We start from the raw sequence: 14000 nt of genomic DNA, 5'->3' as shown, positions 1-14000 counted from the left end.
CAACCACCGTATTGGTTACAACTAGATTAGTATACCTACAAAATTGTAGAAGTCTGTATCCATTACTCTTTTCTTTTCATACACCAAATTTACCTAGGCCATCTATGCCTCTATCCCTATTTCTACCGACCTGGGCGTTAAAACCTCCCAGTAATAACATTATATTTCTACCTGGGACCCTGTCTGTTTGCTCCTGTAACTGTAAGTAAAATTCATCTGAGTCACTAGTATCTCTGTCAGTCGGTTCTACAGGGGTGTATACTACTATAACTGATACCCTGAACTTTTTAGTCATAAAATGAGCAATTAATATTCTATTATTAATACTTTCCCAGCCTAAACAAGACTTAACAGCTTCTTTATTCATCATGAACTCTACTCCCTGTCTATGTACCCCATCCTTCCTGCCTGAGTGGACGAATTCTATATCACCCAATTTCATGCTTCCTACCCCTGGGATATGAGTTTCGGAAACTACTATTAAATCCAGTTTGAATCGTCTGAATTCGTCAGTCAAATTTTCGATACGGTAGTCATTTTTTTACTTCGCAACATTCCAATTTTCATGTTCTTTAAATCATTAAAATTATTTTCGCCTCAGGAAAAGCAATGATCCCGGATACCAGTGCAGGACGGGGATCACATATCTCAAGTCTACACCGAAGTGCTTAAACCGGCTTAGAACCGGACAGCAAGAAGTCCCTGGGACCTCCATGAATGGAGGCTTTGTGCAATCCTGGACCCATCTTGGTCACAACATGGTTTTCAGCACTTGGCGATGCTCTTCCATCAACAAGAGTCGAAATCCTGCGCAGACAATCTCAAGCCTATTACCTCTGACTCATTATACATTTATGCCTACAAATATTATGCTACTACGGGGAGGCAGTCCATATTAGATAAATTAGCTAGGAAGAGAGAGCCCTTCCTCTAACAATGGAAATCTATTATTGTTTTTCTTTTTTTTAAAGTAAAAAAAATGCATTTTCTTATTGCTACCCAAAGAAATTGGCATTTTGTAAGACTAAAATGTAAGCATGGGCGTCTTGGATGTAATATATAAAATTCTAAGACGTAAAAACTTGAACTCTAACCTGTTTTTGAGGCAATGAAAATTAAAGATTTCTTTCTGTTTCAGGTATGCTTTGTGACTTGGCTTCAGTAAGAAAAAAGAGAGTCACGGTTCGATGTTCAATTTTGATTGAAGGAGATTAATTTTATAAAAAAAAAAATGTTGTGAAAAATTAAAATAAACAAGCAGAATAAAAAAGAAATCTTTTCTTTATTTTTTTTACAAGATTTGGAGATTAGGAATTACTTCCAAGGGGATTGCCACCCCAAAGAACAATAATGTTCTTGGCGCAAAAGGGATTCAAAATCTTGTTAAAATGACTCATTTTTCACTGTAATTTCCCCTTGAATTGGCAAAATTGGCTCTAACTTTGGCCCCCCCCCCCCGAACCCTCAGTATTTTGATGAAAAGACGCTTCTGGTTGCATTTCCCCAGTTCGTTTCAGAATCCACATTTGGCTGAAGCCGAATTAAATGCATTGCAGAGAGCTAGCTGCCCTCTGCCGACTTCAAAGGTTAGATAGCAGTAAAAAGTGCTCTAACCTTAACTGCTACTACTAAGTGGAATTGAATTCAACAAGAGTTTAAAGCAGTATAAAAGAGCTCCCGTAAAATGCAAATGACTATGGTGTTTTAATGAACATAATAATAAATATCATATTATCTTCGAGCCATGATATGATTTAATTTGGATCAGAGAGATCCTTAGGAAGAAGAAGAACCAAAATTTCATGGAGGTCTAGTATTGGCACCTCCAAATAATAAGAAAAAGAAGGATAGAGGAGCACAAACGATTAATTGAAGCATGGACAAACTTTTCAGGTATAGCTATCATCCTGAAAATACTGTCATAAAAAAACCAAACTTGTAGGTATACTGCGGGGGGGGGAGGGGAGCTTATGGGACTTGTAGCCTTGCTTACCTCAAAGAGGCTTCTGTATCCAGCATGTCATGGTGAACAAAACGTAGGCGTGTAGATATCTATAAATACAAGTTCTCTACGTAAACTACGATTCATTTAGATAAAACTAAAACTTTAAAAACAGAGTTTTGATTGTAATATAGGCGATGTATTAACAAATCTACTTATGACTCTAAACATAGAAGATTCACCAATTTTAAGTTTACTCCTTAAATGTTATTAATATAAGAACCTTTGCATAATTCTAGGACGAAGGAATACCCCAAAAGAGGCAGCGCTATAGCGCTACCTATGTTTGTGCCTATACATGAAAAGTAGAGTCGGTTGTAGGAACTTCCGAGAGGGTTTATTTGTTTGGAAAATGAAAGTTCTTGTATCTCTGTTAAGATTCAGAAGTTATTGGAGGACAACCCGTCCTCTATCCCTTTTGAGATACCTCCTCCTCGCCACAAATCATAATTCTAAGAAAACCATTCTGTTCAAGATTGGTGAAAAGTCCAATGATTTTGTGTCTGGGATAACATGACCCCCACCACACCCCTGAGCCAAAGATTGTAAAATATGCAATTTGCCCATTATTTTCATGTAGGATTTACTATTAGGAATGGTGAGAATGTTTGATCCTGGTTGTGTCCAAGAAGTCTTAAAATTATTAAAGTAAAACAGGGAATATTGAGGAGGGTGTCAAACTAAAAAGACGCTGTGTGGATCCAGGTTATCAAAAGGGCTCCTCTGTACTGTCTTAAGAACCCATAAGGATATTAAATTAAAAATTTCAGGGTTACTACTACTACTGTTACCACTGCTACTATTATTACTACTACTAACTACTGATACTGCTGTGGCTAAAATGAATGTGACCACGACTACGACTGTGACTACTTTCGACTAGTACAACTTGTAACTACTTACACTGCGACTGCTTACGACTGGGACTATTTGCAGCTGCGACTACGTGTGACTACGACTACTATACAACTGCTAAATTTTCCAGCTACAACTAATTGTAGCTGTGTCTGCTTGCGACTGTGACAACTTGCAAGTTTTGCTACTACCATTACTGTTTGCGACAACTACTGCTGCTGCTAGTGTGACAACTACTGCTAATTGCGACTATTACTGCCACTTACGACTACTTCTACTTACTGCGACTGCTTGTGACTACTCCTACTACTACTTACAATTACGGCAGCATTTTATGATTGCTACTACTACTACTAATTACAAATACCTCTTATACTTTCGACTACTATTACCACTTGCGACTGCTACTGCTACTTCCAATACTGTTATTGGTACAACTGCTACAATTATTGGACTAAATTGAAAAATTTTAAGTACACCCTGGTTGTTAAATTGCTTAGGGAAAGCTAAGGGAAATGAAAAACTCCATCGAAAAGCACTTCGTGCTCCCGGACTTTCAAAAAGGGTATCTTTGCAATATCTAGACCGTACCCGACCGTGACTGCAAACGGCCCTGAAGGGTGACTTTAGGAGTGGCACCCATCGAAGAAATTAAACCCTAGTAAATGACATAGCATTTGCAACGAATGTTTATGGATGGATAATTATGCTTGGGTCTTTTTTTGTTTTTATTGGCCCTTTTCTGGCTAAAAAAAACTCTTTCTAGCTAAGTTATCTATTATAGGCGTCCTCCCCATAGCAGTATCACATTTGTAGGCATGAATATATAATGGCTACAGGCTTATATCATTGGGTAATTGTGTAGATAATATATACTGTAAGTAATACTGTTGGTAACTTCTACTGTAGGTAATAGGCTTGAGATTACTTATGCAGGATTTCGACTCTTGTTGGTTGAAGATCATCACCAAGTGTGGAAAACCATGTTGTGGCCAAGATTGGACAAAGCCTCCGTTCGTACTGAAGCACGAAGAGATATTTCTACTGTGTACTGAACGTGCCAGGGGTTTCTTGTCTTCTGATTTGAAACGGCCTCAAATATCAAGCAATTCCAGAATAATATCAATGATTTAAATAATTTAAAAATTGCAACTTAGAATGTTACAGCAGTAACAAACAACCATCGCAATATTCAACCATCAATATTTTGAAATAAGTTTTGAACTAGACTTGTTAGCAGTTTCAGAAATCATATTATAGAGATAGAAAACATGAAAATAAATGATATATAATTTATTTATCCAGGCAGGGAGGATGGGGTGTACAAAGGTACAAGAACAAACCGGATCCCGGGTAAAAATATGGTATTTTTACCTCGGAATTTTAAAGCCAAAGCTGGTAGAAACAGGGATAGGTGGTATCGTAGCTTAACTAAATTTGGAGTAGGAAAGATACTAGGGTATATAGGAGTGTTATTATTGATTTTAAGAGTAAAGATCACCATCTAGTAGTGATTTAGATTAACCTAAAGCTCAAATTTAGGATGGTTAAATACCTTCCCGAAAGTTTTGACTTTGGTGTCTCCAGGAAGAAAATTTGACAGAAAGTCTTCAGTAACAGTTGAATATTAAACTAGCGTGTTAAAAAGTTGAAAGGGAAAAGTCAGTGGAATAGTGAGAGGGAACAGTCCCAGTTAAAGATAGAAACGAGGCAACAAATCTTAGGAAAGATTTAAAGGAAGATGGGCAGGACATTTTGAGAATGTGCTAAACCGTGATAAAGTTACAGGAAATGGTCATAAGCAGCGGAATAGCACTGCCTAAGTAAAGAGTGAAGAGGGATCTATGTATTATTTTTTTCTTTTGTTTTTCACCAATCCGCTTCTTATGGGAGGAATTACTGTAGAAACTTCAGAAGGCTCATTCGATTGGAAATTGGTAAATCATACAGACAGAATCAACTAAATCAAGTTAAATTTGAAAATAAATACGATGGTGCGGGGGGGATTTTTGATATGTTGTAAAGATCTTTTTTAAGGGAAGAGAACCTCTCGAGATTTTTTAAAGTTCCAGGAAGGAAATTCCAAAGCCTGATAGAAGCGGAAATTCAGGATTGGCGAGCAAATCTGGTGTTGCGGCAGTGTTGGAGAAATTGGTTTGAGTGTGAGAGGAGTGGACGTCCGGGACTTACAGAAGAGCAAGGAGTGAAAAAGTTTGAGAGATTATCGGGTAATACTCTGTGACCGGTAGTGTGTGTAAGTCTTAGATTAGCAAGCTCAATCAGATTTGCAGTTTTGTTGAATCCAGTAGTTTGGTATATATCGGAGGTAGGATATATTCGAGGAAGCCCGGAAGTAGCTCTAACCACTTCATTTTGTGCTATTTTTAATAATTTTTGTTTACACATGTATATGCTGCCCCAAACGCTGCTACAGTAACTAATATACGGTAGAATAAAAGTATTATACATCATTAGCAGTCTCATAGTTAAGAAAGCTATTAGCTTTTCAGAGGATAGCTAGTTGGCGAGAGAAAACAGAAGTGAGATAATTGACGTGTTGCCTGGAAGTGAGGCCAGAGTGCAAATAAATGCCAAGGAATTTCGTCATTTCTATCTGAAAAGTTGTACATTGTTGATAAAGAAATTAAGGTCCTGTTGGATTTTCTTGCGACCATTTTGGAAGAGAATGAACGAACTTTTATGGGCATTCAGTACCATGCAATTAGCGTTGCATCGGTTTTGCACATATTTTAACAGGTCATTTGTTTTGGTTTCCAATGCAGAAGCGGATTCAGCAGCTATAAAAATGTTAGTGTCGTCAGCAAGATTACAAAGTGTATGAGAGGGTCAATTTCACGTACAAGATCAGTAATAGACACCAAGAAACGAAGTGGACCAAGAACAGACCCTTACGGCACATCAGATAGAACCGGCAATTTGTTGACCCTGCATCCGTTGCAGCCATGTACTATTTCCTTTCGGATAGATATGACGCAAATCAATTATGGGGCAGCCAAAAGACATTGAAATCATTAACTTTTTACTAACATCTGGTGCAAAACAGTATCGAGCGGGACTCAGCCCCGCCCGACTTCTTTTGCCTTGTTTGTATAAACCCCCACCCTCCCCTATCTCCTATCAATCTGCCAACTGATTGAAAATTTTTTCATGACTATATAAACGAATAAGTAGAACAACAGGGAAATTTTTATACAAGACAGTGGAACGCAACTTTAAATGAATATTTCGACCCTATATCCAAGGGCCGTCCTCAGCAAAACAGACGAAGAGAATAAAAACACTATAAAAGAAACTTACATTAAAATTCAATCATTAAAAATGTTTAAAAAAATGTTTTAAAACAGCCCTAATATCATTACTCCACGGAAGTTCAACCAGGACTGGTACTCCAAATGAAATGGACAGAGAACAATTCATTCAGATGGAATTAAAATACATACAGACAAGCTTTTAAAGCTAATCTCGCCTTCTTGGCAGCCAGCCTAGAAGGTCTATTCGTAATAGGTTGAGTGGAGTTATTTACTGTTTTTTTAATATAATTAGTCAAATCATTTTTAATTAAATTTGTGTATAGGGCATTAAGCGAATATTCCCCCAAATATCTATTTAAAGAAATATTACTATTTATTTTGATTTTAATTTCAATTACCTTACGAACGATCTATTTTATGCCTAAACCATTGCCAATAAAGCAATTTTCTTCAAAAAGCATTTTATGACTAGGGTCATCATAGATGTGGACGATTAAACCTAAATCAAAAGTATTGTTTGTGTTATTAGAATTTAAAGCTTTAGTTATGTCATCTTTGCCAGAGAGGGGTTTATCAAATACCATGTGACTGTGGCCATTTTTATGTTGGTAGAACCCATCAAAATTTAGAAAAACGCCTGCAACAACACAATGATGACATAACTAAAGCTTTAAATTCTAATAGTACAAATATTTCCTTGGATTCTGCTTTAAGCAGTCACATATATGATAACCCTAGTCATAAAATGCTTTTTGAAGAAACCTGCCTTATTAGCAATGATTTAGGCATAAAACAGGTTGTTCGAGAGGCAATTGAAATTAAAATCAAAATAAATAGTAATTTTTCTTTAAATAGAGATTTGGGGGAATATTCGCTTAATGCCCTATACACAAATTTAATTAGAAATGATTTAACTAATTATATTAAAAAACCTGTAAATAATTCCACTCAACCTATTACGAATAGACCTTCTAGGCTGGCTGCCAAGAAGTCTAGATTAGCTTTAAAAGCTTGTCTGTAAGTATTTTAATTCCATCTGAATGAATTGTTCTCTGTCCATTTCGTTTGGAGTACCAGTCCTGGTTGAACTTCCTTGAAGTAAGGATATTAGGGCTGTTTTAAAAAAAATTTTTAAACATTTTTAATGATTAAATTTTAATGTAAGTTTCTTTTATAGTGTTTTTATTCTCTTCGTCTGTTTTGCTGAGGACGGCCCTTGGATATAGGGTCGAAATATTCATTTAAAGTTGCGTTCCACTGTCTTGTATAAAAAATTCCCTGTTGTTCTGCTTATTTGTTTATATAGTCATGAAAAAATTTTCAATCAGTTGGCAGATTGATAGGAGATAGGGGAGGGTGGGGGTTTATACAAACAAGGCAAAAGAAGTCGAGCGGGGCTGAGTCAGAAGAAATTTTAAGAATAATCACATATACGAGTTGTAACTGGGGAATCACATCAATTTTTTCCAAATGTATCCTCTTTTTGTATGTAATTGCATGACTGACGCATAGTTTGATAGCGCCAGAACGTTTGGTTACTCGGCGAGGAACGTGTATTGTTTCGAATTAAAGAAGGTCATAGTAGTAATCACACAGCTATGTTTACCAAGGGTTCCCACCGCTTACAAAGGCCCTGTACGTTCTGACTGTAGATAGAGAAAGACGTAGGGAAGCGAAGAGATGGAAGTAACTAGTCAGAATTTGTGGCAGGAGATAGGTAAGAGCAAGGTAAGTTGCGACCAACTTACAAGATAGGATCAGAAAAGGTAGTTTTTTTTATTCCACGCTCACTGCTTCAACAGTAACCTTTTGCTTGTATTGTTTGCACCTCCCAGCATCCTTAATATTTTTTATAGATTGTCTACTCACTGAAATAAGAACTCTGAAGGTTGAATGCCTTCAGCATAAGTAGGAGTTTCAAAAAACAATTTATTTATTTCTTTTTCCGTAATGGTACGGCAGTGTTACCACTGTTATTAGTTGAGATCCGGGTATTTTTTCATATTTTTTAGTGGTTTGATTCTAAGCTCACTGCTATTTTAAAAGTAATGCTTAATTTTATTGCTTGCTCTGAAGTATAAAGTAAATCAATTAACAAGTCAGAGGTCAACTCGGTGCGTCCACAGAGCAAATGGTGGACGTTAGGCGAAAAGAAGATTCATTTCTGGAATCGATTTTAAGGCATTCAATTTTAACGAACCGATTATCAGTTAGTAAATATTTAACTATTTGTTCTTAGTTTTTGTTATTCGCTTTAGTATACAGAATCCTATTAATTGTGTGATGGGAAGGACTTGGTTAAGTTGGCATCTAAAATGAATAACGTAGTGGTATCCTTAAGCTTTTACATTTATATTTTAGGAATAATGGACTAGGTAATATTGGTTTCTGAAATCCTTAAATATCCAAAGAGAAGCTTAGCATCCTCTGTTACAAATTCGGATTGGAAAATGTCTAAACGGTTGAACTGGAGTTTCGCCAGTTTGAGACTTTAATCAAACTCAATCTTCTCTGTAACAAAGCAAATACTTATTTCCGAAATTAGAAGATTAGTATAATATAAGAATATTACAAACATATATTAAAAAATAACTTCTTACAAATAAAAACTTGTCAAAACGATAACTAACTCAATGAGGTAAATATCACTGGGATATTCACTGGTATAGGTAACGCGGTTTGCTATCACTTCTTAACCGTATGAGGAAATAAAGTCACTTAACTGTCCACTACTTTTTAAACTTGAATATACATTTTGAAGACTGTCAGATGGCAGGTTTCGTGCAAATGCTTGGAAATGTGGAGGCAGCTGCTCCAACACCGTCATAATTTCTTCTGGTGTTTCATCTCGTGTTGGCTGGGGTATTACTGCTATTTGTGGCACATTAGATGCTAAAGAGCTGAGATTGATTGCTCCAAGCTTTGGTGTAGTTGGCTTTTCACGCGGGTGAGCTTTACCGTAGTACATGTTCATAGGGGGAGAATAACCACTTTGTTTAGCAAGTGCGATGTGGTCCAACGAGTTGGGTAAATTTGAAGTTGCAATAATTGGTTTGATTTCAGCTTGTGCTTGACTAGATTTACTTTCAAAAACCTGCGGTTGAACAGATTCCTAAAATGAAATAAAATTATAGGAATTTTTTTGCACTCTTAAGAAAAATTCTAGGCCTCATTTCTTATTCAAACAGGTTTCATCGAGCTCACAGAACATTATTGCTAAAAACTGTTAATGAGTTTCATTAACAAGTTGAAATTTTGGTTGATAAAATTCTTAGTGAATTTGGAGCGTGGGAACTGGCCTTATATAAGTGACAATACGCTTAAGTCTGACAAAATACGCTGTTATGAAAAGATGTGAAATATAGAAATAGATTTTTAGAATCGCAATATTTTCAGAACAATTTTACTTGATTTGAAAGCCCTCTATATTTAATTTTAAAACCTACGTTAATTGGGGCCATTTTTAGAACACTGTACCAAAGCGACCAAGACTCTAACGAAAAAGTTCCACTAAAATCTCCCATCCACCTTACTTACGGCTCATACCTGGGGTTCGGCGTAAAGAACGATAAGACTAGGTGCCTCTACGTTGGCGTACCGCTTGCCAGACTCATGGATTTTTCCACTGGGATGTGGGAATGGGATAGGAGCTCGTTGACTTTGTCTTTCAGCCTAGTGGGGAAGCGTCTCTGGGACGTTTGGATCGGTTGAGGGAGAGGAGTCGGAGTAACATACAATCTTTGGTGGGACGTCACGTGGTGTGCGAAGGCGGTGGCCATACCGGCAAACAGGGCGTTGGACAAGGTACGTCAAGAAAGGTATTTCTAGCCACGTCTCAGCTTACCACAGTTGCATGGTGCACCAGCTCCACACAGTTGCATGGTGCAGACTGAAGCGTTGTAAACACGCATTTTAGTATAGTATTAATATGGTATATGCTATTCGGCCTCCAAAAAACTGCTGACGCTCTGGCTATTGGAGATGTGAGCTCTTTTGTCATCAATTCATTCCTCAATAATGTCGATCTAAGATAAATGAAGTCTCCCAGCACATCTATTGGATTGCTCTCGATTTTGAATTCCTTCACAGTAGAGTGATGTGAAAGGCTTGATGGGCGTAATTTTGGTTTTTAACCAATTGATCCGTAGACCAATTTTCTAGGCTTCTTCCGAACGCATATCAAGAGATTCAGTGACTTTGTCGACGGAACCCACGACTAAAGCTATGGCATCAGCACAGTCAGCATCAGTTAGTACCTGGTCTCCAAGCTGAAGACCAAGTCGATTTTAATTTTTCGTGCAAGTCAAGATGTAGTCTATCACGCAGTTAAGAAGCTTGGAAATGGTGGCACAACCTTGCCCGACGCCTTTCTTCATTAAGAATATGGGGATGTGTATTATATTGACTTGCATGAGATTTCCGAACCATCATACAGCTTTTCAAAAATGGAGCAATATTTTTGGATAATCCAGTTTTTCTCAGTATTTGCCAGACTGAACGGAGGTACACAGAATCAAAAGCTGCCTTGTATGCTGTAGAAAAATATAATCCCACGATAATCAGAGCAGTTTTGACGACTAGCCTTTCGTTTCCAGACTGGCAAAATGTCAATCGTTTGGCATGCATTACGTCGTCAATGTAACCATGTAACTGAGAAGATGAACTAGAGGTACAGTATCAATGATGCATCTCCAGACTTGAGATGTTATGCAGAAATATCAAAGACACGAGGGGTTTTAATGTTATTTTAAAAATGCTACAGCATTTCTTTTCACTTAAAATACTCCTCATTCGTGAAAATTCCCCCCAGACAATTCCATTCTAGCTGAAAATTCCACCTAGAAAAATTCTTGCGGATGAACTCGGGTGAAAAATTTTTCTTAGTGCACTTTCATTGAAAAAATACTCATTTCTGATTGTTTTAAAATCATTCCGGTAATCCCCTCCTCCATGGAAAAGTTTTCTAGTAAGAACCTCGCAAAAGGATATTTTCCAGGATTTCTTTTTTTTGGGGGGGGGGGTGTACAAAAGAAACTTTAAAAATGCATCAAAAACATATAATTTATATCTATTCCCTTATGATTTCTGGGAATATTTCTGGTAAAGAGTAACGTTAAACCCCAAAATGAGATTCCGCATAGGAGGGGACTACCCCTTCTTCAGCCATACCTCCACCTCATGGTCGCGGAAACTTCGGAGTGTGCTCATTAGATCATAAATTGGGAGTTCTGTTCCTTTTTTTAAGTTCAAGTGGATTGGAGACGTACAAGTCGCGTGGGGGTAATATTTTCTAAGGGAGATTTTTCATGGATGGTATTTTCTATAAGGGGGTCAACCAATTATTTGATAGCAACGGGGGGATTCCGGGGGAGGGTATTAACCAGGGAGGTTTTTCGTGGGGCAGGGGATATTTTTCGCGGGGGAGGGGGCATTTTCCTTGAGGGCACTTTTCGGGGGGGGGGGGGTGTTTTCCCTGGGGGGATAATTTCAGGGGGTAAACGCGGGTCACCAATTATTTGATAGCAACGGCCTCTTGTTCTTCTTCTTACCCCATTAGCATTTTTTTTTTAATTTTAAGTAGTAATTATTCTTTGGTCGATGATATTGGTCTGAATCTTTGACGTAAAACTTGAAACACGAAAGTCTATGAGATTCTGTTGGTCATTTCTTGGTTAGCGTATATCTTAGTTTTAATCTGTCTAACCTATTCGATTAAATGTCTTTATTCTCGTTATATCGTGTCTCACACTAAAGATTTTATTTAGATGTAGATAGGTTTGAGATAGGTTACCAACTTTATAATAGCCAATAAGGCAAGATAGCGAATACTATTTGAGATTCAAAATAAATTTAAATATATTTTGCTTATTTTGGCACAGGGCCAATTCTGTAATAACGTTATGGTGAAATCCTTCTATCCAAAGCAATATAGATTCAAGTTTACTGACCTTTGGCAGAGCTTGTTCTTTTAATTGTGATAGCACAACTTCATCTTCATTTGGAGACAAAGCAAGTGACTCATCTGACTCATAGACATACTCCACAGAGGAGTCTTCTGTCGATACCGTCTCAGGTAGAGCTAGTGCCCCTTGACTCTGTTCATTAATCACTGCATCTAGGAAAGGGTTAGATTCAACAACTAAACTATCAACAGATACTCCTCCAATGCTCCCTTTATTTGCCAATGTAGCTAAAAGAGGGTAGGATTCGACAACTGTAGCATCGACAGCTACTGCTCCAATACTACCTTTATTTGCTAACGCAGCTAACAGAGGGTTAGATTCGACAACTGCAGCGTCAATGGCTACTCCTCCAAGGCTCCCTTTGTTTGCCAATGCAGCTAACAGAGGATTAGATTCAACAACAACAGCGTCTGCACCATCAACAGATTGTGTGAATGTCTGAGCAGTAGGTAAACTACAGAGCTGTAAAAAGAATATAAGAAATCAATGTTTAATCAATCAAAATTTAAAACAGAGGAGATGTACTCTAAAATAGAAAAATTGTGGCTTCATTACATTTAACTTTACATTTAGCCTTACATTTACATTTAGGAGTTACCTTGAGTAGCTTGACCACTTTGAATCATGGCTTACTTACTTAGACGTAGGTCTTCCCACGCCGGCTGGCGCATAAGGCGACAACAGTGCCTCTCCATGACGACCTCTCTTGTGCTTTTGACCAAAGTTCTTCGAGCGACGATCTCAAAAGTGCAACATCCTTCTCAAGGCATTTTCCCAGTGTTGTCTTCTGTCGCCCACATCTTCTGATACCAGAAGGAACCCAAAACCACACATCGTGGGGTAGGCGGCCCACACTGATCCGCACCATGTGGCCTTAATAACGCCATTAGTTACTCATAATTCTATCGATCACGAGCGGCTGGTTTGTCTTTTTATGTATAAAGGCTTTAATGATTTTATAAGTCCACTGGATACCAAGGATGCGCCGAAGACAGATGTTCTCAAAACCCTGAATTTGCTTTTCCAGCTGCTTAGTCAACGCTCAAGGTTCGCAGCCGTACATCAGTACGGAGAGAACCTCACTATTGAAAAGCCGGAGCTCGAGCTGTAGGGAGTATGCTGGATTCCTCCACACATTTCTTAGTTTATTGAAGGCACCTCTTTCGCATGCAATCCGTGTGGTAATTTCCCGCTCAAGGCCACCCTCATATTTATTGACACTACCAAGGTACTTGAACTCTTCAACCTCCTCTAGTAAATCTAATTCGACTTTGAGATGTGTGACAGGTCAGGTATTGACGCTGTTGTGAATGATTTTGATTTTCTGTGTACTGATTGACAGACCAACTCGCCCAGCCATACTGGAGAGTACAGCGATATTATTCTGTAGCTCCTCTCTTAATGAGATAGGATGGTTATATCATCAGCAAAATTGCCGTCACAGAATGTGCCGTTTAGGTTCAGCTGGATTCCACTGCTGAAATCACACTTTCTAAGTACGAATTACATTTTGAATGATGAGTTGCTGAATAATAAAAAATTGACTGTTCAGAAAAACCCAAGGATATATTGACCAAACCTTTGATTGAACTGCTTTTTAACTCTGAGTTTCCCTGAGAACTGAACAACATTAGTAATGGGTAACTGAGTTTACTGAAAACTCGATTGCTTATAAAGGCTCAAGTATATTGAACAAAATTACAACTGAAAGGCATTTTAACTCTTAGTTCCCCTGATTAGCTTCAGTATTTAGCATCTTAAGTAATGAGTAACGGAGTTACAGAACATATGTCTGTTAATAAGGGCTTAAAAATACACTGACTAAATTACGAATGCAGTTCATTTCAACTCTTGGTTACCCTGAGCAGCTTGAGCACTGATTAACCTGAGTAATGAGTAACTGGGATA

General features: G+C 37.8%; 2 protein-coding genes across 2 annotated transcripts in view; one reads left to right on the top strand and one right to left on the bottom strand.

Annotated features, from left to right (window-relative positions):
* LOC148941656 (uncharacterized) overlaps positions 1-1271 on the top strand; it is a 101645-nt gene extending 100374 nt beyond the window's left edge. The window contains exon 4 of the mRNA XM_089104219.1: positions 1139-1271. Coding sequence (XP_088960345.1) covers positions 1139-1215 — 77 coding nt within the window. The 3' untranslated portion in view covers positions 1216-1271. The remainder of the gene's footprint in view (positions 1-1138) is intronic.
* A 7418-nt stretch (positions 1272-8689) lies between these two features.
* Positions 8690-14000, bottom strand: part of LOC148941655 (acetylcholinesterase-like) — a 71401-nt gene continuing 66090 nt past the window's right edge. Inside the window, exons 13-14 of the mRNA XM_089104497.1 lie at positions 12078-12554; positions 8690-9241 (exon numbers count right to left, since the gene is read on the bottom strand). Coding sequence (XP_088960623.1) covers positions 8822-9241; positions 12078-12554 — 897 coding nt within the window. The 3' untranslated portion in view covers positions 8690-8821. The remainder of the gene's footprint in view (positions 9242-12077; positions 12555-14000) is intronic.

Source organism: Artemia sp. Qi Xiang Cuo, chromosome 18, assembly GCF_049724085.1.
Source record: "Artemia sp. Qi Xiang Cuo chromosome 18, ASM4972408v1, whole genome shotgun sequence".
NCBI lineage: Eukaryota > Metazoa > Arthropoda > Branchiopoda > Anostraca > Artemiidae > Artemia > Artemia sp. Qi Xiang Cuo.
The sequence above is the reverse complement of the archived record's forward strand: the minus strand, read 5'-3'. Positions and strand labels throughout refer to the sequence as shown.